The 22608-nt window shown below is 42.3% G+C and overlaps 1 protein-coding gene across 1 annotated transcript in view; it reads left to right on the forward strand.

Moving 5' to 3' along the window:
* LOC306869791 (calpain-5-like) overlaps positions 1–21543 on the forward strand; it is a gene marked incomplete at its 3' end in the record, with an annotated part of 39824 nt that extends 18281 nt beyond the window's left edge. Inside the window, exons 8-11 of the mRNA XM_079416705.1 lie at positions 2039–2235; positions 2470–2588; positions 21113–21249; positions 21379–21543. Coding sequence (XP_079272831.1) covers positions 2039–2235; positions 2470–2588; positions 21113–21249; positions 21379–21543 — 618 coding nt within the window. The remainder of the gene's footprint in view (positions 1–2038; positions 2236–2469; positions 2589–21112; positions 21250–21378) is intronic.
* Positions 21544–22608: the final 1065 nt, after the last annotated feature.

The following is a 22608-nucleotide window of genomic DNA, read 5'->3' on the forward strand; positions in this document are numbered from 1 at the left end:
CCCGTACTGCCTGAGGTCTCCCAGTCAGGAAGTCCAACAGCCGGTTGCACAGAGAGGTGTTGAGCCCCAGCTGGACCAGTTTGTGAGTGAGCTGTTGAGGTATGATTGTGTTGAATGCTGAACTGAAGTCTATGAACAGCATCCTGACATATGAGTCTTTTTTGTCCAGATGTGTGAGGGCTGGGTGGAGGGCAGTGGCGCTGGCATCATCGGTCGAGCGGTTGGACCTATATGCAAACTGGAAGGGGTCCAGGGAGGGGGGGAGGACAGACTAAATGTGGTGCATGACTAGCCGTTCAAAGCACTTCATGAGAATAGGAGTGAGTGCTATTGGACGGTACTCATTGAAGCAGGATGGAGATGACTTCTTCGGGACTGGAATGATGGTGGTAGCTTTGAAGCATGTGGGGACAACGGCCTGATTTAACGAGATGTTGAAAATGTCTGTAAAGACATCAGTGAGTTCCACTGCACAGTCTCTCAGTACACGCCCAGGAATGTTGTCAGGACCCGGAGCTGCTGAGGGATCTCCTCACACTGTCCAGGGACAGCATCATCACCTGGTCGCCAGGAGGAGGTGTAGTCTTCTGTGCAGTGGTGCTGTTTTGTGCCTCAAAGCGAGCAAAGAAGGCATTCAGCTCGTTCAGCAGGGGATAGTGCTGTCACAGGTCTGTGGTGGGGGTTTGTAGTCCGTAATGGTCTGTATCCTCTGCCACAGGCTCAGAGTGAAAGGCTTCAGTGTCGCTGAAACAATGGGCTAACCTCCTGGAGTACTGTCTCTTGGCCTCTCTGATGCCGCGGGAAAGGTTGGCCCTAGCTGTCTTCAGGCCCTCCTCATCTCCAGCTCTAAAGGCAGCGTTCCGAGCCTTCAGAAGTCTGTAGACCTCCCCTGTCATCCACGGCTTCTGGTTGGTCCTGACAGTGATGGACTTTGTGACCGTTACATCGTCAATGCACTTGGTGATGTAGGCAGTGACAGTCTCTGAGTACTCTTGGAGGTCTGTAGTGTTGTTGTATGTGGCAGCCTGTTTAAACATATTCCAGTCAGTGGTGTCAAAACAGTCTTGAAGTGCCTCTGACGACCCTTCCGGCCACACTTGTGTCTGTTTGTGTATTGGTTTGATGGCTTTAACGAGCGGTCTGTATGTAGGCATTAGCATGACAGTGATGTGGTCTGAGGCTCCGAGGTGGGGGAGGGGGAGGGCCTTGTAAGCTCCTCTCTGGGTTGTGTAAACAAAGTCCAGAGTATTTTTCCCCTTGTTGGAAAGTCTATGTGCTGATGTATTTTTTTTATTACTAATGATAACCGTTGAGACTGTGGTCCCAGCTCTCTTCAGGTCATTGACCAAGTCCTCCCGTGTAGTTCTAGGCTGATCCCTCACCTTTCTCAGGATCATTGATACTCCACAAGGCGAGATCTTGCATGGAGCCCCAGTCTGAGGGAGATTGACAGTCATCTTGAATTTCTTCCATTTTCTAATAATTGCGCCAACAGTTGTTGCCTTCTCACCAAGCTGTTTGCCTATTGTCCTGTAGCCCATCCCAGCCTTGTGCAGGTCTACAATTTTGTCCCTAGTGTCCTTAGACAGCTCTTTGGTCTTGCCCATAGTGGAGAGGTTGGAGTCTGATTGATTGAGTGTGTGAACAGGTGTCTTTTATACAGGTAACGAGTTCAAACAGGTGCAATTAATACAGGTAATGTGTGGAGGATAGGAGGGCTTCTTAAAGACAAACTAACAGGTCTGTGAGGGCCAGAATTCATACATCAAAATTCATAAATCATACAATGTGATTTTCTGGATTTTTTTTAATATCACAGTTGAGGTGTGCCTACGATGAAAATTACAGATCTCTACATTCTTTGTAAGTGGGAAAACTTGAAAAATCGGCAGTGTATCAAATACTTATATGCCCCACTGTAACTGTTATATAATTTAAAATAAATCATAGTAAATCATTAGATTCTAGCCTACATTTGCATTTATTTGGTCCTCATCAATGTTTCTTCTTTCTATCCCTCTATTTTTCCTTCCTTTAGGTGGAGGTGAATCGTGTTTGTCGTGTACAGTGTTTATGTGAGCAGGCTGCTAGCTCTGTGTATATGGACTCCCGTAGCGTTACTCTGCGAGTGACTCTTGGCCCTGGACGCTACGTCATCCTCCCCACTACTTTCCAGCCTGGTGCCACCGGTCGGTTCCTTCTGCGTTTTTTCTCACACTCGCATGTGCAACTCAGGTAGGCACAGAAGATTAGGCTACTCTACTCTGCTTTGCATTCAAATAAGCAGTAATTTAAACAGTAATCAAAATATAGATCTAGTTCTATATACTTACAGTTGAATGCAGTTATTTTTAATGTTGAATGTTTACTAAGGTGACTAAAGGAAGTGTCTTCAAAATTCATCCTGTTTTATTCTTTTCTTTTTTCTTTTGGTTTTCTCCTCTTCTTCAATTTATCTACCGTCTTCAGGGAGTTGAAGGAAGAGCTACCTACTCCTTCATTGTGGCAGTGTTGTTTTCCTGAGCTCAGCACTGTAACGACAGTCCATCTGCTCAAAGCCTCTGGCCTTACCCATCCCAAACAAACAGGTTAAAAATCACCACTAAACGTTATTGTAATACTTAAAGGGGTCCTATTATGCCCTTTTACAAAGTCTTGATTTTGTTTTGGGGGTGTGCTAGAACATGCTGTCCTGCTTGGTGGTTCGAAAATCCCATTATTTTTCATATATTTACATTATTACAATACCTTTCTCCCCAGCCTGGCACAAATGGCTTGATTAGTTTCCGGGTTTGATGAAGGCCCGCCTTTCCGAAAAACGAAATGTGTTGTGATTGGTTAGCTGTCCCAGTGCGTTGTGATTGCCGAACAGCTTAGATGGCATTTCTCAGTTGGCAGTTCTCAACTCCACAGGACCTCCAATCAACCACATCCACTGCTCTAACCCCCATCTTCTCCTTCTGTCCCCTCACCGAGGCAGAAGTATCCAAACTTCTCCTCTCCAGCCATCCTACAACATGTCCTCTCGACCCAGTCCCCTCACACCTTCTCCAAACAATCTCTCCCACACTCTTACCGGCACTCACACACATTATCAACACATCTCTCCTCACAGGCATCTTCGCCACAGCATTTAAGCAGGCTCGGGTAACCCCACTGCTCAAAAAACCTACATTAAACACTTCTCTTTTAGAAAACTACAGACCTGTCTCTCCTTCCATTCGTAGGGAAAACACTCGAACAAGTTGTCTTCAACCAGCTCTCACGGTTTCTTTCACAGTACAACAAACTGGATGCTAAACACTCAGGTTTCAGGAGTGGCCATTCAACAGAGACTGCGCTACTCTCAGTCACTGAAGCCCTGCGAATTGCAAAGGCCGATTCCAAATCATCAGTCCTCATTCTGCTGGATCTTTCTGCTGCTTTTGACACTGTCAATCATCAGATTCTCCTGCCTACCCTCTCATCACTGGGCATCACTGGGATGCCACTTCGCTGGTTTGAATCCTATCTCACCGGTAGATCTTTCAGGGTGGCCTGGGGAGGGGAGGTATCCAAACCACATCAACTGGTCACTGGAGTTCCTCAGGGATCGGTTCTTGGACCCCTCCTCTTCTCCACATACACTACATCACTGGGTCCCATCATACATGCACTTGGCTTCTCCTATCACTGCAACGCAGATGACACGCAGCTCTATCTCTCTTTTCAACCAGATGACACAACGGTAGCTGCACGGATCTCAGGCTGCCTGGCGGACATCTCGGCATGGATGAAAGAACATCACCTACAGCTCAACCTGGCAAAGACGGAACTTCTTGTCTTCCCTGCCACTCTGACTCTACAGCATGACTTCACGATTCAGTTAGGCTCATCAATGATTACCCCATCAACTTCGGTCAGAAATCTTGGTGTAATCTTTGATGACCAGCTGACCTTCAAAGAGCACATTGCAAAGACTGCTCGATCCTGCAGGTTTGCAGTACACAACATCAGAAAGATCAGGCCCTTTCTGACAAAGCATGCTGCACAACTTATTGTCCAGGCCCTTGTCATTTCTAGACTAGACTACTGCAATGCTCTTCTGGCTGGTCTGCCATCAAACACAATCAAACCTCTACAAATGATTCAGAATGCAGCGGCATGACTGATCTTCAACGAGCCCAAAAGAGCACATGTTACACCTCTCTTCTTCTCCTTGCACTGGCTACCAGTGGCAGCTCGCATCAAGTTCAAGACACTGATGCTTGCATACAGAACTACCACAGGCTCAGCACCCTCCTACTTCCACTCACTATTACGAACCTACATCCCCTCCAGAAGTCTGAGATCTGCTAGTGAGTGACGCCTTGTGGTACCATCACAGAGAGGCTCAAAATCACTCTCCAGAACATTCTCGTTCACCATTCCTGGCTGGTGGAATAATCTTCCCACCCCTATCCGGAATGCTGGATCCCTGTCAATCTTCAAGCAACAACTGAGAACTCATCTCTTTCGGCAGAACTTGACTTCATCCTAAACTCAAAAAAAAAAAAAAAAAAAAAAAAAAAAAAAACTCACTCTTTCCCTCTATCTTTCTCTCCCTCCCTTACTAGCTTGTACTTATTTGAACAATGACTGAGACTTGGTGTTACGAGCACTTCCTCTGTCTGATTGCCTCTTCAAGATGAATTGCTTTTTGTATTCCCCAATTGTAAGTCGCTTTGGATAAAAGCGTCTGCCAAATGACTAAATGTAAATGTAAATTTCAGTACTGCCCTTGCCAAAACAGCAAGTTTGTCAATATCACCATATCAATTCAGACCTCGAGAATATTGAACCAGAGGATCATGCAGAACCTTTGCATGCACGGATATTGCAAGATATATTGAAGTGGTAACGTTATTTATTTTATTTTTTTTTGTGCTTTTTTGGCTAAATCACGTTTTAGATAGGATGTCAACAACAGCTTAAAAATAACTTCATTTACTATGTACAGATTAGGGGTGTCCCCGGCTAAGGATTTTCATAGTCAAATTGGAATTTTCGAATCTTGCCAATAGTAGACTGTGTCACGTTCCCTCTCGGGACACAAGGAGCGAGGAGACGTAGGAGTACCAATAATCCTTTTATTTGGTGAGACGCACACAAGGAGACGAGGAGCTTGGGGAGAGACGAACATCAAATGACATTTAAGACCGGACACAGGGGCTAGGAAACACAGGGATTATAAACACAGGGAAATACGGAACAGGTGTGGACTAATCAGAACACAGGGCTAGGGACTAATTAAACTAATGGAGACAAACGAGGACAGGAACAGGAAGGCCAAATATGGGCACAGGAGGAGGGGAAACACAAGACAAGGACTGACATTACGCCCCCCTCCGGAAGGCGTGTCCTCACGCCTAACACCATCCAATGGGGAGGGGGGGTGGGCGCTCTGGAGGCCTCCAGGGCGGTGCCCGTTCCAGGGGCCATGGCGGGTCAGGGGACTCGGGAGGCCATGGCGGGTCAGGGGACTCGGGAGGCCATGGCGGGTCAGGGGACTCGGGAGGCCATGGCGGGTCAGGGGACTCGGGAGGCCAGGGCGGGTCAGGGGACTCGGGAGGCCAGGGCGGGTCAGGGGACTCGGGAAGCCACGGCCTATTTTTTTCGGGTCGTGTGGCCTTGGCCCTTGGCCCGGCCACACAGGCTGTGACCCTCTTACCCCCCCCCAAAATTTTCTTGGGGAAGCTCCCCCCTGGGAGCCACAGAGGAGCGGACTCTGTCGGGCGCTCTTGCAGCGCGGACTCTGTCGGGCGCTCTTGCAGCGCGGACTCTGTCGGGCGCTCTTGCAGCGCGGACTCTGTCGGGCGCTCTTGCAGCGCGGACTCTGTCGGGCGCTCTTGCAGCGCGGACTCTGTCGGGCGCTCTTGCAGCGCGGACTCTGTCGGGCGCTCTTGCAGCGCGGACTCTGTCGGGCGCTCTTGCAGCGCGGGGCTGGACAGAACCCGCGGGAACGTGCGTGGAGCCGGCACTGGAGGGCACGTGCGTGGAGCCGGCACTGGAGGGCACGTGCGTGGAGCCGGCACTGGAGGGCACGTGCGTGGAGCCGGCACTGGGGGGCGCTCTGGAAGCGCGGACACCCGGGGGCGCCCTGGAAGCGCGGACACCTGGGGGCGCTCTGGAAGCGCGGACACTTGGGGGCGCTCTGGAAGCGCGGACTCTGTCGGGCGCTCTTGCAGCGCGGGGCTGGACAGAACCCGCGGGAACGTGCGTGGAGCCGGCACTGGAGGGCACGTGCGTGGAGCCGGCACTGGAGGGCACGTGCGTGGAGCCGGCACTGGGGGGCACGTGCGTGGAGCCGGCACTGGGGGGCGCTCTGGAAGCGCGGACACTTGGGGGCGCTCTGGAAGCGCGGACACTTGGGGGCGCTCTGGAAGCGCGGACACTTGGGGGCGCTCTGGAAGCGCGGACACTTGGGGGCGCTCTGGAAGCGCGGACACTTGGGGGCGCTCTGGAAGCGCGGGGCTGGACGGAACCAGCGGGAACTCAGGAGGGCTGGACGGAACCAGCGGGAACTCAGGAGGGCTGGACGGAACCAGCGGGAACTCAGGAGGGCTGGACGGCACCAGCGGGAACTCAGGAGGGCTGGACGGCACCAGCGGGAACTCAGGAGGGCTGGACGGCACCAGCGGGAACTCAGGAGGGCTGGACGGAACCAGCGGGAACTCAGGAGGGCTGGACGGCACCAGCGGGAACTCAGGAGGGCTGGACGGCACCAGCGGGAACTCAGGAGGGCTGGACGGCACCAGCGGGAACTCAGGACGGCGCTCTTGAAGCGCGGGGTTGCGGGGGTGCTCTGGGCTGAGGACAGCAGCAGTGCTGGGAAGAGTTGGGTGGCCGGAACATTTGGCAGGGTATGTGGAGGGTCCTGGCGAGCGGTGAGCTGGTGAGGCCGGGTTGTTCTCGGGTTGGGTTGGACGAAGATCAGTTTGACATTCTTCGACTTCGAAATCAATGCCATGTACATTGAGGACATAATTTATCAGCCCGATAAGAGAAAAACTGGACGTGGGGATATCGCAGCTGATGACATCCTTGTCCAACCCAAACCGAAAACACACACCGAGTGAGGCGTCAATCCAGCTCACCTCGTTGGAAAGCTCAAGGAACTCCTCAACATACTCTACCAACTCCCGACCATCCTGCCGCAGACACCAAAGCCTGTCCTCAGCCATAGTGTTGTTGTGTGGTCCGGTCTTCTGTCACGTTCCCTCTCGGGACACAAGGAGCGAGGAGACGTAGGAGTACCAATAATCCTTTTATTTGGTGAGACGCACACAAGGAGACGAGGAGCTTGGGGAGAGACGAACATCAAATGACATTTAAGACCGGACACAGGGGCTAGGAAACACAGGGATTATAAACACAGGGAAATACGGAACAGGTGTGGACTAATCAGAACACAGGGCTAGGGACTAATTAAACTAATGGAGACAAACGAGGACAGGAACAGGAAGGCCAAATATGGGCACAGGAGGAGGGGAAACACAAGACAAGGACTGACAGACTGATAGTCGAATCATATGTTTGAGGGTGGGGCCAAAATACAATACCAAGATTCAAGTCAGACATTGGACAGTCATAATTACTGACGTTAAATCACAGGGACAAGGACCCCTTGCAGATACAAAAATAATGTTTTATGTTTTGATTAAAAGATAGTTAACATTAAACGTCAGCGAAACCCTAAGAATTCACAACATTTTTTCCATTAGGGCTCTCATGATAACGTTATGTATATGACAGTAGTTATTAATATTCTGCATTTGAGCTGCACTCGCTGAAGATGACCAGTAGAATGAAGCATTTGATAGCAGGTTTTTAATCAGTAGGATTTAACCAATTTATCTCATATAGAATACGATTCGTTATTTATACAACATAACGTCAATATTATGACTTGTAGGCAATCTGCTCAAAATGCCCCGAAAGCATGAATGTGTCTACATGGCTCTGAATTAACTCTGAATAAACTAACTTTTATGGACGCGTTCTTCATGCAACAACGTGCAGAAACATGGCAACTAAACTCTAAAAATTCACAATGTTTTATTATAATAGTGTTCTCATTATAATGTTATGTATATGACAGTCCCAGCCTTATTATTAATATTCTGCATTGTTATTTGTACTGCTCGCACTGCGAGCTGAAGAGATAATCACTGTTACTTCATAGTCCGACAGACTTACACTATTTGTGGTGGCATATACAGGTGCATCTCCAATTAGAATGACGTGGAAAAGTTCATTTATTTCAGTAATTCAACTCAAATTATGAAACTGGTGTATTAAATAAATTCAATGCACACAGACTGAAGTAGTTTAAGTCTTTGGTTCTTTTAATTGTGATGATTTAGGCTAACATTTAACAAAAAACCACCAATACACTATCTCAACAAATTAGAATACTTCATAAGACCAATAAAAAATATTTTTAGTGAATTGTTGGCCTTCTGGAAAGTATGTTCATTTACTGTATATTTACTCAATACTTGGTAGGGGCTCCTTTTGCTTTAATTACTGCCTCAATTCGGCGTGGCATAGATATGATCAGTTTGTGGCACTGCTCAGGTGTAATGGAAGCCCAGGTTGCTTTGATTGCAGCCTTCAGGTCATCTGCATTGTTGGGTCTGGTGTCTCTCATCTTCCTCTTGACAATACCCCATAGATTCTCTATGGGGTTCACGTCAGGCGAGTTTGCTGGCCAATCAAGCACAGTAACACCATGGTCATTGAACCAGCTTTTGGTACCTTTGGCAGTGTGGGCAGGTGCCAAGTCCTGCTGGAAAATGAAATCAGCATCTCCATAAAGCTTGTCAACAGAAGGAAGCATGAAGTGCTCTTAAAATTTCCTGGTAGATGGCTGCGTTGACTGTGGACCTCAGAAAACACAGTGGACCAACACCAGCAGATGACATGGCAGCCCAAATCATCACTGACTGTGGAAACTTCACACTGGACTTCAAGCAACATGGATTCTGTGCCTCTCCACTCTTCCTCCAGACTCTGGGACCTTGATTTCCAAATTAAATGCAAAATTTACTTTCATCTGAAAAGAGGACTTTGGACCACTGAGCAACAGTCCAGTTCTTTTTCTCCACAGCCCAGGTAAGATGCTTCTGACGTTGTCTCTGGTTCAGAAGTGGCTTGGTAGCCCTTTTCCTGAAGACGTCTGAGCGTGGTGACTCTTTATGCACTGACTCCAGCTTCAGTCCACTCCTTGTGAAGCTCTCCCAAGTCTTTGAATCAGCTTTGCTTGGCAGTATTCTCCAGCTTGCAGTCATCCCTGTTGCTTGTGCACCTTTTCCTACCCAAATTCTTCCTTCCAGTCAACTTTGCATTTAATATGCTTTGATACAGCACTCTGTAAACAGCCACACCTTTCAGTAATGACCCTCTGTGACTTACACTCTTTGTGGAGGGCGTCAATGATCGTCTTCTGGACCATTGCCATGTCAGCACTGTTCTCCATTATTGTGGTTTCAAAGAACAAGAGATACCTGGAATTTATACTGTAGGGATGGTAATTTATTGAAACTCAAATGTAAATATTCTAATATTTTGAGATACTGATTTTTGACTTTCATGAGCTGTAAGCTCTAATCATCAAAATTAAAACACAAACTTTTGAAATGTTTTACTTTACATGCAATGAATCTAAAATATATGAAAGTTTCACTTTTTGAAATAACTTACAAGAAAAAACCTTTTCACGACATTCTAATTTATTGAGATGCACCTGTATATGCAAATTTATTCTCTGCCAGTGGGAGGCACTGTTGGCATGGTAGGGATCGAGGTTTCCCAGGTGACGCTGTACACAAAGCAGTACTCCGCTCACAAAGGCTGCTTTATCAGACATTACATGCAAGCTGAAATTAAATTGACTTCCAAAATTTTCTGAAAACAGTCGGTTTCCATCATAAATACAGTGATATAAAAACACCCGCACCGGGTTTCGATTTTGAAACAGTGCTCAGCCAAGCGTTCTCCCCACCCCAAACATTTGAATTTCCGTAGGTGGGATTTATTTTTGTGATATCACAAATACAGGAAAACAACTTTGTATTCCAAATGAGCCGTTCCTTGTAGTTCTTGAAAATAGATTATTTTTTTTATTTTTTTTACGAAATATCTCCCTTTGGAGTGGACTTTGAGATTTGTAACTTTGTAGATGTTTTTATGCCCAAACATACACACTACACACGGACTAAAATTCAAAAAGTGAAAAAGCATAATAGGACCCCTTTAAATGACCAGAAAGCATGATTATGGTCTTATTAACCTTTACATTCAATTGGTTATATAAATTTAATTATATATATATATATATATATTGATTTGTGTTGGTCAACAAAGAATATATCATCCCTGATCTCCTCTTCCTAGCCTCTCTAATTGCACAGGTGATTGATATTCCCAGTCTTGCGAAACCCCATGACCCTCCACCATGATCATGTGGCATAAGCAAAACACTTTCATGTCTACATCATTTATAAGTACCACTGTGCTTAATATTCAAAGTTTCATTAATAGGAAAGTCACCCAAAAATTATAAATGCTGTCATTTATTCACCCTAAAGTTGTTCCAAACAGATATTTTGAATAAATTGACTTTCATAGAATAGAAAAAAAATACTACGGAATTCAATGGCTACCATCAAATGTTTGCTCACTCACTTTCTTCAAAACCTTCTTCTGTGCTCAACTGAACAAATAAATGTATACAGGTTTGGAACAACTTTAGGCCGAGTAAATGATGACATTATTTTCATTTTTGGGTGAACTATCCCTCTAAGCAGTGATGGGGGTAACGCATTGCAAGTAACATGAGTTACATAATCAGATTACTTTTTTCAAGTTACTAGTAAAGTAACACATTACTTTTTAATTTAAAAGAAAATATCTAGGTTAATTTTTCAAATAAGTAATGTCAGTTACTTTTTTCCCATTTATTGATTGATTGCAATAATTAATCTCACTTGCAAAAAAAAAAAACACATTCAGTATTCTTTAAAATAAATAAAAAACACAAAATGCAACTCAGAATATGACGCAAACCTGCAATAATTAAATGTTAACACAAATATCCTTTATGTATTGAATCCCATTTTATTAACCAATGTCTTTGCTACTGACCTTTGATTATCCAATTAAACCATACGAATAAGCAAAAATTACTCTAGATAAACATTTGAGCTTCTTTAGTTTTTTATTGCTGAAGTGTGCTGAACCGAGTGTCATTTTACTGACTCGGACCTTTGAGTCTCATTCAGCAAAATGAAATAATCTTTTTTTCTAGTCATTTTGTTAATTTTAGCAAAATATAATTAAAAATGTTATGTGCTACTTCCCAAACACATCTACTACTTATGCAAACGTTGATCACACTACAAACAATACAAAACTATAATAGTATAAGAAATTAATTAATTGTTTACCTGGTTGTTTAGTCTATGATTCGCTCACCTCACCTCTTATCTGACAAGTCGTTCGTTCATCACATGACAGCCTCATAAGCTAAACCTATGCAGTCAGAGCTGGAAAGAGAATTGATTAGTTCATCTCTCGAGTCTTTTGAGCCGTTCATTCTTTTGTCACGTGACGTGACAGAATTGGATAGAGAAAATAGTTCATTTACAACCTTCCTTACAAACGGCTGCATAGTTATTATTATTATTATTATTATTATTATTTACTCTTACAGTTACGTGATGCGTTTCTGGGGCCGTTTCAGAAAGGAGGTTAAGTGAAAACTCTGCAAAATGGGAGGTTTTTCAAACCCGAGAAAGCAGGGTAAGTCAAGCCCGTTTCTGAAAGCGAGGTAACTTATGTTCAGAGTCAGTTACCGTAGTAACTTACTCTGTGAACCTAACCTGGTCGGGAGCAGGTTTTCTTCTATATTGTCTATATTTAGTCTTTTTTCCTTGGGGATTTTCCTTTTAAGTGCCTTTTACATAAAACAAGTAAAATTGTCCACCATAGGGTAAGAAAAATAATCGTAATGCAAACGGAAACAAGAATAATTTTAATTTCTTACACCATTGGAAGATAATTTTCAAAATAAGAAAAATGCACTTTAAAACATCGGAGATGCAGAGCACATTATAAGTCCGCTGTATGCAGATTCTAAGGAAAGTGTGCATCCCTCTCACACTCATTCTGAGAATTCTTTTCCTGGGCACAAATCCGTCAAAGAGGAGTATCACAGGACTGTACGTCTGTGGTGTAAAAATCGGTTTAAATGAGGCTAATCTGATAAATGATGTTCACTTGATAACATCTTTCTGTGACCTGTGGAAGTAACCCAATAATCAGAATTTCCTTCAGGATTTCCACTGGTTGAATGCATTGTTGACAAGCATATCCCCACCATCGCCCCTTCTGAAAGTGAAACTGATTACTTTATGGAATGGAAGGATGCCAGATGGAAGGGTAGTACAGGCCGTAACCACCATTGTTAAATTATTATTGTTAAATAAACAAATTATTTAAAAAAATTTTTTGGTCATCTTTATTTCCTAAAGCAAAAGTTATTTTTTTTTTTTTTTACTTTTGGATTTTAGAAATATTCCAATACTTGACCATCTCCTTTTCATCTGTCAGTGGTGCTCGTGCAGGTTCTCCCTCTGCCTTCTTGCTGTCGACAAGTCAGTAGTTAATTTTATTACTCTAATTAAGAAATGTAACCGGTTGGATTAGAGAATATTTAATTATGTGAAAAGAGGGTTAGACTATGTGGAAAAAGCTGCAGCGCATTGAAATAAAGTCGTGACGTATTGTCAAGTATGGTGACCCATACTCGAAATTGGTGCTCTGCCTTTAACCCATCCAAGTGCACACACACACAGCAGTGAGTAGTGAACAAATCCACACACACACACACACACACACACACACACACACACACACACACACACACACACACACACACACACACACACACACACACACACACACACACACACACACACCGGAGCAGTGGGCAGCCATGCTGCGGCGCCCGGGGAGCAGTTGGGGGTTCGGTGCCTTGCTCAAGGGCACCTCAGTCGTGGTATTGAGGGTGGAGAGAGCGCTGGACGTTCCCTCCCCCCACCTACAATTCCTGCCGGCCGGGGGCTCGAACCCGCAACCTTTCGATTACGAGTCCGACTCTCTAACCATTAGGCCACGACTTCCCCCAAATATACATCGAATGATATTTAATGTCAAATGTTTGTAAAGTCATTTAGCCCACACCCATGAACCTTTCATGTTTAAAGCTTTACCTTGATTTAATTGTGCTTTTATACTTCATTTTTAGCTGCTGCCATGTTCTTGTTTCTCTTTTCTGTTTTTTTTTTTTTTTTTTTTTTTTGTGGCCATGGGATATCATTAAAATTAATATTAGTTCAATAATTTACAGTTTTCACCTGATATTATAAAAGTTATTAAGAATTAAAGTTACGCATTGACGGAAGTATGCGTGCTGACGTCGTTTTGGTGGGATCTGTTGCCATGGTGAATCATAATTTTGGCGCTCCGCTGATCATGACTTTTCATAGTCATGGTGCACGCGTTTAACTCAGAGTCAACCTACTTAGAGTTGAGTAAACTAACTCAGTTCAGCTGTTTTGTAACCGAAAACTGAGTTTCCCATCTCAGAGTAAGTCAACTCTGAGTTCAAGTTTAAACTCCGAGTTGGTTCAACCTCCTTATTGAAACGGGCCCCTGGTCTCAAATTGTAGCTTTTTATTTATTACAGTTTATAAATCTGTGAATTTCTGTCATGATGGTTCTTTTCCATAACACTGAATGTGGTAACAAAAGGTAATAAACTAAAGAGTTGGTTTATTAATAATAATAATAATAAGTCTTTTTCCCTCAGACTGCATAGCTTTAGCTTATGGGGCTGTCACATGATGAACGAATGACTCATACCCGAAGACTCGAAACAGGTGAACTAATTCAGTGCAGAACCTATAGGATGTTGCGCATTCGCGACTGAACGAATCACTCCCCGAGATGACTCGTTCTTCCCGAGTCACATTAAAGATTTGTTCAAAATGAATGAACCGTTCAAGAACGACCCATTACTAATATACAGACATGAATTTACTTTTTCTTCAGCCTGAGGCTAATTCATTTCACTTTTGGTGTGAACAGGCTTTTACGTTTGCCAAAAATATAACTTTTTTATTAAAACCAAACAAGCAAGTCCTGCCCAGATTTAAAAAGTATTTGGGTTTTGTTTCTTGTTCATTGTTTTAATTTATTTTATTTTGAAATTTTGCCTTTTCATATTCCTGTCATGTGATCCTATCATGTGGTACTCTTGTCTGTAGGTGCGTTCGACTTCATGCAGCACTTAGCAGACCGATCGGCGGCTGACTTGAAGCAGTGCATGCCGGTTAGAAATTTAGTCCGACTTGAACCGGCGCCGACCACACGTCACTGTCACGTGTGGCATCAAAGTACCGCGATAGCGTTTCGAGAGCAGCCGGCTGACACAGCCGGCGCAATTTCTCCAGAGCGACTGCGGGAGCGCTGATGACGACACAGCTGTTTCACGATTGGCCAAATTCACCACATGACAACAACGACCTGTATTTCGGGTTTATTCTGACAACTTCAGTCCCACTAATGCTCATATACGGACTTAATTAAATTAACTTTTCATGTCATCTTCATCGCATAAATCATGTTTATTAAAAGATTACAATTATTTTTACTGCAATCACTTTTTTGTTAATTCGTTTATATAGGTTTTGTGCATAGGTTTATTTTGGACCTTTTTCATACAGACCCTTTACAGTATTAAGCTGCATAACCTATTTAGATAATAATTTTGTTATGGAATAAATCAAATGTCAATCTTACAGACTTTTAATATAATGTGGTCATCATGGATTCTGATTGATACTAATTGTCTAGTTGCTGGGTTCATCCATCTTCACTTGCATGCGATTACTGCCAACAACTCTGGCTGGATGTCAACTTAATACAACATTCAGATCACTTTCATAAGATGGTATAAATCATAATAGAAAGGCAAATAAATTGGGCTTATCCGTAGGCCTGTTCATGGTGTTCACGTATGAATGTCTTACTAAAATGTGCTTACCTAACTGGAGAAATAGTAAAATAAGTAAACAAATATGTAACATCCCAATTCTTTTATCTGTAATGAAAACCACATTTAGTACATACAATCATTATCTTCATAGATTGTTTTTATTAAGTTGCAGTAGCAAAAACACACATAATGACTCATACTGCACAAGTCAAATTTTCAATATGTTCTGTTTATTTACTTAAAACTTGTTTCTGTCGTGATGACACCCTTTCAAAATATTACATACATCTTAAAGGTTTATTAAAACAATATTTATTACATTGAACCTTTACTCACTTTCGTTGCTCATTGTGCTCAATTTCATACAACAATAACGGCATTTCTATAGCTTCCAGTTCGTCTGCAATAAAGCAAGCAAACGCCACGTGATCTGCCATGACTGAGGTAGATGCAGCAAACTACGAGAGCCCCGAAGTGTCCGACTTGACGACTCCGTTTTCAACTCCGCCCCTGACTGCAAGCGGCTACTCTCGTTTACCACCGTCTGTAGCCGTGCTTCAAGTCGAACGCACCTTGTGTGTCATGTTCTGTTTGGTTGTCCTAGTCATGTGTCTTGGTTTTCATTGGTTAGTTTATAGGTGCGTTCGCCTTAACGCAGCGCTGCGCAGATCAATCAAATTCTGACTTGAAGCAGTGCATGTCGATTAGAAATTTTGTCCGACTTGAGACAGCGCCGACGCCACGTGACTGTCACATGTGGCATCAAAGTACCGTGATAGCGGGTCAAGAGCAGCTGGCTGACTCAGCCGCCACAGTTTCTCCAGAGCGAATGCAGGAGCGCTGATGACGACACAGCTGTTTCACGATTGGTCAGATTCACCGCATGACAACAATCACGTGTGTTTCTGGTTTATTCTAACCTTTTCAATTCCAATAATGGCCACAAATCTGTGTTTTTAGAACAGTAAAAGCTTTTTTACTGTAGTCGCAATGTTATATTGAGTCACATTTATCATAAAGCACTGATAAAAGCATATATACTCCCACTTCATTAGTATTTAAATCGTATATGATTATGTTGAACTTTATTCTTGAACAGATGGCACTGTATTAAGCAGTATATAAAAAGTGTTTCTGTTGCTCATGAAAACGTTTCTGAAATGTCAGTGTATTTGACAAATATTGCATTTTATTCACTTCATCTGTGATAGAGTATGCAAACACTGCACGACCGTCACTAACGGGAGCAGAAAGTGTCCGGCTTGACGGCTCTGTTTTCAACTCTGCCCCCGACTGCAAACGGCTACTCTCGTTGACCGCCGTCTGTAGCCATGGTTCAAGTCGAACTCACCTTATGTCAGAGTTTAGCCCCAACCCTAATCAAACACACCTGAAACAGCTAATCAAGGTCTTACTAGGTATACTTGAAACTTCCAGGCAGGTGTGCTTAGGCAAGTTGGAGTTAAACTCTGCAGGACACCGGCCCTCCTGGATCAAGTTTGATGGCTCTTGGTATGTCATGTGACACTTATTGTTTGATAGTCCTCATGTTGCCCTTGTTTTTTGTTGTGTATTGTCCCTGTAATCTGCTGCTGGTGAGTTCATGTTTCTGTCAGGTCAAGTCAAGTCAAGTCTGTTCAGGCCATGTCCAGTCTTGAAAATAAAGTATCGGGTAGGTGTAGGGAGAGCTTTATTGTACCAATAAGGTGGCATCAATTTGAATTAAAATTATAATTTACACTCAATACGTTCTTATTGCATACTGTTTTTGTTACTACAATACTGAGGTGCAGATAATTGCCACTATTTGCAACAAGTAGTATACATTGCACAAAATCCTGCTATTTTCACTTATGTAAATACGTTAGCTGCTATCGCTATTTGACAGAACTATGTCAAATTTACCGTCACTCCCATAGACACTGTATTAGAAACACCCTCGCATTAGCGGTAACAAGTTTTTTTTTGTATTCTGATTTTCAAAGGTAATAAAATACAGAGTACAGTGTTGTAAATGTACATGCATGTATACTTTTAGGCAGCAGCTATTTTCACTGTGTAAATAGAGGCTATTTAACTAAGTACAAAATAGCAATAGATGCTATTTACACTGTTAAAATAGCAGGATTTTGTGCTATTTATACTACTTGTTGCAAATAGTGGCAATTATCTGCACCTCAGTACTGAAGTAAAAAAAACAGTATGCAATAATAACGTACTGAGTGTAAATTATAATTTTAATTCAAATTATTAAATGGATGCCACCTTATTGGGACAATAAAGCCCTCCCTACTCCTACCCTAACCCTACCCGATACTTTATTTTCAACTTTTTGATTATTTCCTTAATTTTTATTGAAAATAAATGCCTCTCCGATGCGATACGAGATTTGAAAAGGGAGGGAAAAAAAGTTTGGCAAAAGGCAGGATCGAACCCGGATCGATCGCGTCAAAACAGACAATATCACGCGATTGACCATCTGCACCACTGGAGTTGATGCTTTAATTGACTCTGCTATTCTTCTTCTCGTTCTTCCTGTACACCTTGATTGACAAATGCCTCGTCCAGTCAGCGGTGAGTAATCTATTCCCAAACCAATGGCGCTGTCTCCAACTATACCTACCTCTTCCGGTTTGTCTGATTTGTAGTTGTGTTTTCTGAATTGTTATTTTGTTTTTTAGATTTGCATTTGCGTTTGTAATTTGTTATTTTGTTTTCAGAATCGTGATTTGTTTTGCACTTCTTGGCCACCGTAGTAGAGCCTGGTTTATACTCGCTGCGTCAGCACGAGCGCGAAGGTGCGTGCAGCGGATGGAGGATTGGTTTCAAACTAAAGTAAAAAGACCGCTTCTTAAAACAGAGAAGGTGAACATGTTGGTATTCTTGTAGAAAAAAAACACGCAAGTTCTGTCAGCTACAGCCAGTTTAGTTTTACTTTTGTTTTCGTTTTGAGAAGTTTGTTATCTTTGCTGTTTATCTCACGTTACGCTATGGAGGCTTTCCTTAATTTGTTTTTTTTATATTATTATTTATTTGATTCCTCAGTGTTTGCTAAACATTCTGTAATGTATTACTCGGTATATAAGACAGCATGTGAGGTGTCCTATGCCATGCCTCGTCTTATTAGTTTTTGTTAATAAAGGTTATGTAAGCTAGTTTGTCATTGTAAGGTACTGTTTTATTGTTGTTGTGCTTTTTAATTAAGAATAACAATGAATCCATCTTTTGTGTTAGTCTTAAAAAGTGAAAGGTGTATAGATATAAGCAAAACAGACAATTACCTTTTCTTGTAAAACGTGACACCAAAATCGCGAATTTGAAAGTGAAAGCGCACAAAAAAAGGAATTCCTGTTCACAAAATTTAAAATCACAAATAATACCGATGAAAAAGAATGGGTTGAATGTTGAATACTTCCGTTACCACATAACTATAAACTATGATAAAAGCTCATCAGCATGCATTGATTAATCAAATGTTGTAGCAAAAAAAAAACAAATTGCAACCAAATTATGAGAAAGTTAGTGCAAAAGTGGACCAGTGGGAAGAATGAGTCTAGAGCCCTGAATGAAAGACTGCTAATTCTCAAAGAAAAAGATGACTGAAAGGAGGAAAAACCAAAGTGAAGTATGGACTTACTCCACACAGTCATTCATGTACTTTATAACTAAATAAATATTGGTTATCAGGCACATAAACATGCAAATAATTGGTATCGGTATCGGTTATAAAAAAATCTATATCGGTCGATCACTATTATAGATCCCCTGAGGAACAATTCCACCCATTCTCTTCCATTGGAAATTAAGAATTGTATAAACTTGTGAAATCATCTAAACCAACAACCTGTATGTTAGACCCTGTTCCATTTAAGCTCCTAAAAGAGGTAATAGATCCTCCTCTGATTATTATTAACTCATCATTGTCATTAGGATATGTCCCAAAAACCTTCAAACTGGCTGTTATTAAGCCTCATTAAAAAACCACAACTTGACCCCAAATAATTAATTAATTACAGCCCGATCTCGAATCTCCCTTTTCTGTCAAAGATATTAGAAAAGGTAGTATCATCACAACTATGTTCCTTCTTAGAGAAAAATGATATATGTGAGGATTTCCAGTCAGGTTTTAGACCATATCATAGTACTGAGACTGCTCTCATTAGAGTTACAAATGACCTGCTTTTATCATCTGATCGTGGTTGTATCTCTGTATTAGTGCTACTGGATTTTAGCGCTGCGTTTGACACTATCGACAACCACAACATTCTTTTAAATAGACAAGAAAATTATGTTGGCATTAGAGGAAGTGCACTGGCATGGTTCAAATCGTACTTATCTGACCGCCATCAATTCGTGGCAGTAAATTAAGAGTTATCATACCAATCACAAGTGCAGTATGGAGTACCTCAAGGCTCAGTACTTGACCCCTTACTTTTCATGCTTTACATGTTACCCTTGGGAGATATCATTTGGAAACATGGTGTTATCTTTCACTGTTATGCTGATGATACTCAGCTCTATATTTCTTCGCGACCCGATGAAACTTACCAATTTGCAAAACTAACAAAATTTATAGTTGATATCAAAAACTGGATGACTAGCAATTTCTTACTGCTAAATTCTGAAAAAACAGAGGTGTTAATTATTGGACCAAAACCTTTTGCATGTAATAACCTAGATCACTGTCTAATACTTGATGGCCGCTCTGTAAATTCTTCGTTATCAGCTAGGAACCTAGGCGTACTTTTTGATAGCAATTTTTCCTTCGAAAAACATGTTTCTAGCATTTGTAAAACTGCATTTTTCCATCTTAAAAATATATCTAAATTACAACCTATGCTCTCAATGTCAAATGCAGAAATATTAATTCATGCGTTCATGACCGAGAGGCTAGATTATTGTAATGCTTTATTGGGTGGTTGCTCTGCACGTTTAATAAACAAACTCCAGCTGGTTCAAAATGCAGCAGCTAGAGTTCTTACTAGAACCAGGAAGTATGACCATATTAGCCCAGTTCTGTCAACACTGCACTGGCTCTCTATTTAACATTGTATACACTTTAAGATCTTGCTAATTACCTATAAGGCCCTGAATGGTTTGGCACCTCAGTATTTGAGTGAGCTCTTATCACACTATAGTCCTTCACGTCCGCTGCGATCTCCAAACTCTGGCCATTTGATAATACCTAGAATATCAAAATCAACTGCGGGCGGGAGATTGTTTTCCTATTTAGCGCCCAAACTCTGGAACAATCTGCCTAATGCTGTTCGGGAAGCAGACACACTCTGCCAGTTTAAATCTAGATTAAAGACCTATCTCTTTAACCTGGCTTACACATAATACACAATAGCATTTCTATAATTCAAATCCGTTAAAGTATTGTTAGGCTGCATTAATTACGTCAACCAGAACCGGGAACACCTCCCAAAACACCCGATGTACTTGTTACATCATTTAAAAGAATGGCATCTACGCTAATATTAGTCTCTTTCTTTCTTATTCCGAAGTTACCGTAGCGACCAGATCCAGTCTGTATCCAGATCAGATGGTCACTGCAGTCACCCAGATCCAGTCCGTATCCAGATCAGATGGTGGATCAGCACCTAGAGATGACCTCTACAGCCCTGAACGTCAGTGGAGACCAGGACAACTAGATGAGCCCCAGAGACTTATCCCCAGTGAAGACCCTGTCACGACCATCGGGACAAGACCACAGGAACCAGATGAGTCCTTTGCACAATCTGACTCTGCTTTAGCCTAGATTTAAACTGCTGATTTTGTCTGGCCAGAGGAAAATGACACTATTTCGACACACTATTTCCCTGTCTAAATACTGTAAAGCTGATATAAAGCCACCCAGCTTTATATCAAGCTGATGTAAAGCTGCTTTGACACAATTTGCATTGTTAAAAGCGCTATACAAATAATAGTGACTTGACTTGACTTCACTGTTAGCAGACAAGCATTTTATTTTTTTCAGCTGATTATGCCTTTAATTTTCTTCTTTCTTTCTGTATGTGTATATATCAGCTCCTGATGTATATGCTGTCATCCGTTGCGAGGAAGATTCTGTGAGGACAAACATTTTCAAAAAAGATACAAGTCCTGAATTCAACACCAAGGCCATCTTTTATAGCAGGACCCCAAAGTCCAAAATATCTATTGAGGTTAGAGGCTACTGCACTGTATTTTGTGAAGGCTGACTTTTGACTTTTGGTTTCTTTTTTATAAGTGAATTAATGAAAAAAAATTGTGCTGATGTTTTTTTATTATTATTTTTATTTGTGTTTATGCAGCTGTGGAAAAGAGGTTTGCTGTTGGACACGTTCCTGGGAGGAGCACAAATTCAGACAGGAGGACATGAACGCTGTCAAAACAGAGTGATTGACTTACAGGGTGGTAAATCGCGAGGCTGTGTTTTTATAGAGACTTCCTCCAGCCAGTGCCTGACAGACCTGTGACTGACTCAAGGTAATGACTGATGACTGAACATCAGAAACAGCAACATTTCTGCCATACTTCAGTATAGTATGACAAACTTCTGGAACAACTTGGGGTTATGTGCTTTGCTCAAGGCAACAATAGTGATGGATGAATTAATTACATCAGCTATTCATTTTGATGCTTTGACTCAGTGTTAATGGTTGGTACTGACACCTTGGGAAGCCTTTAAAGGGGTCATTGTATGCCCATTTTCCACAAGTTGATATGATTCTTTAGGGTCTTAATGAAAAGTCTATAACATACTTTGGTTAAAATTTCTAAATGGTAGTGTAAAACACCCTTTTTACTCTGTCAAAATCAGCTCTGTTTTCAGCAAGCCATGTTTTCAGCTAGTCCATGTTGCTTAGTTGCATAGTCCAATGCTAATGAGCTCTGCTCACCCTGCCCCTCTCTGCCGTGGGGTGACGAGAAGTCTGTAAACTTCAGCCATAAAACTAGCTAACTAGGATATATTAGGAAAGGTGATTTAGAAAGATTCATAAAAACTCTTATACTCACTTCTTCTGTAGATGAAGCTGGATCACGAATGATTCGCATGAACATAAACGCATTTAGGCAGATCGGGATCAGTGCATTCCCTTCAAAAATGAAAGTAATATTAATCCACTGTGTCTTCAGCGGCTCAGATGTCGTGAGAAAATTAAGACTGTCATGTTCATTATTACATCCAACAACAAAACACCTCAAATCGCTTAATCAGAGACATCTTGTCTTCCCCTGCACCGGAGACACAATGGCGGACAGCTCTCAGCTCACTCAGGTGCGGGTATAAGGTAAGACGGCCTTGTCAATCAACTATCATGGGAGCGGCCTGTACAGAACTACCTCATTCTGACAGGAATCTCAGAACTAAGACGGCCTTGTCAATCAACTATCATGGGAGCGGCCTGTACAGAACTACCTCATTCTGACAGGAATCTCAGAACAGCCTGATTTGAGAAAGGGGTTTTTAAAATACGGATTAAAAAAAAAAAACACTGGGTGGATTTTTATCATTATAGGGTGAATGTGTACAAACACTT

This window comes from Barbus barbus, assembly GCF_936440315.1.
Source record: "Barbus barbus genome assembly, chromosome: 1".
NCBI classification, from domain to species: Eukaryota; Metazoa; Chordata; class Actinopteri; order Cypriniformes; family Cyprinidae; genus Barbus; species Barbus barbus.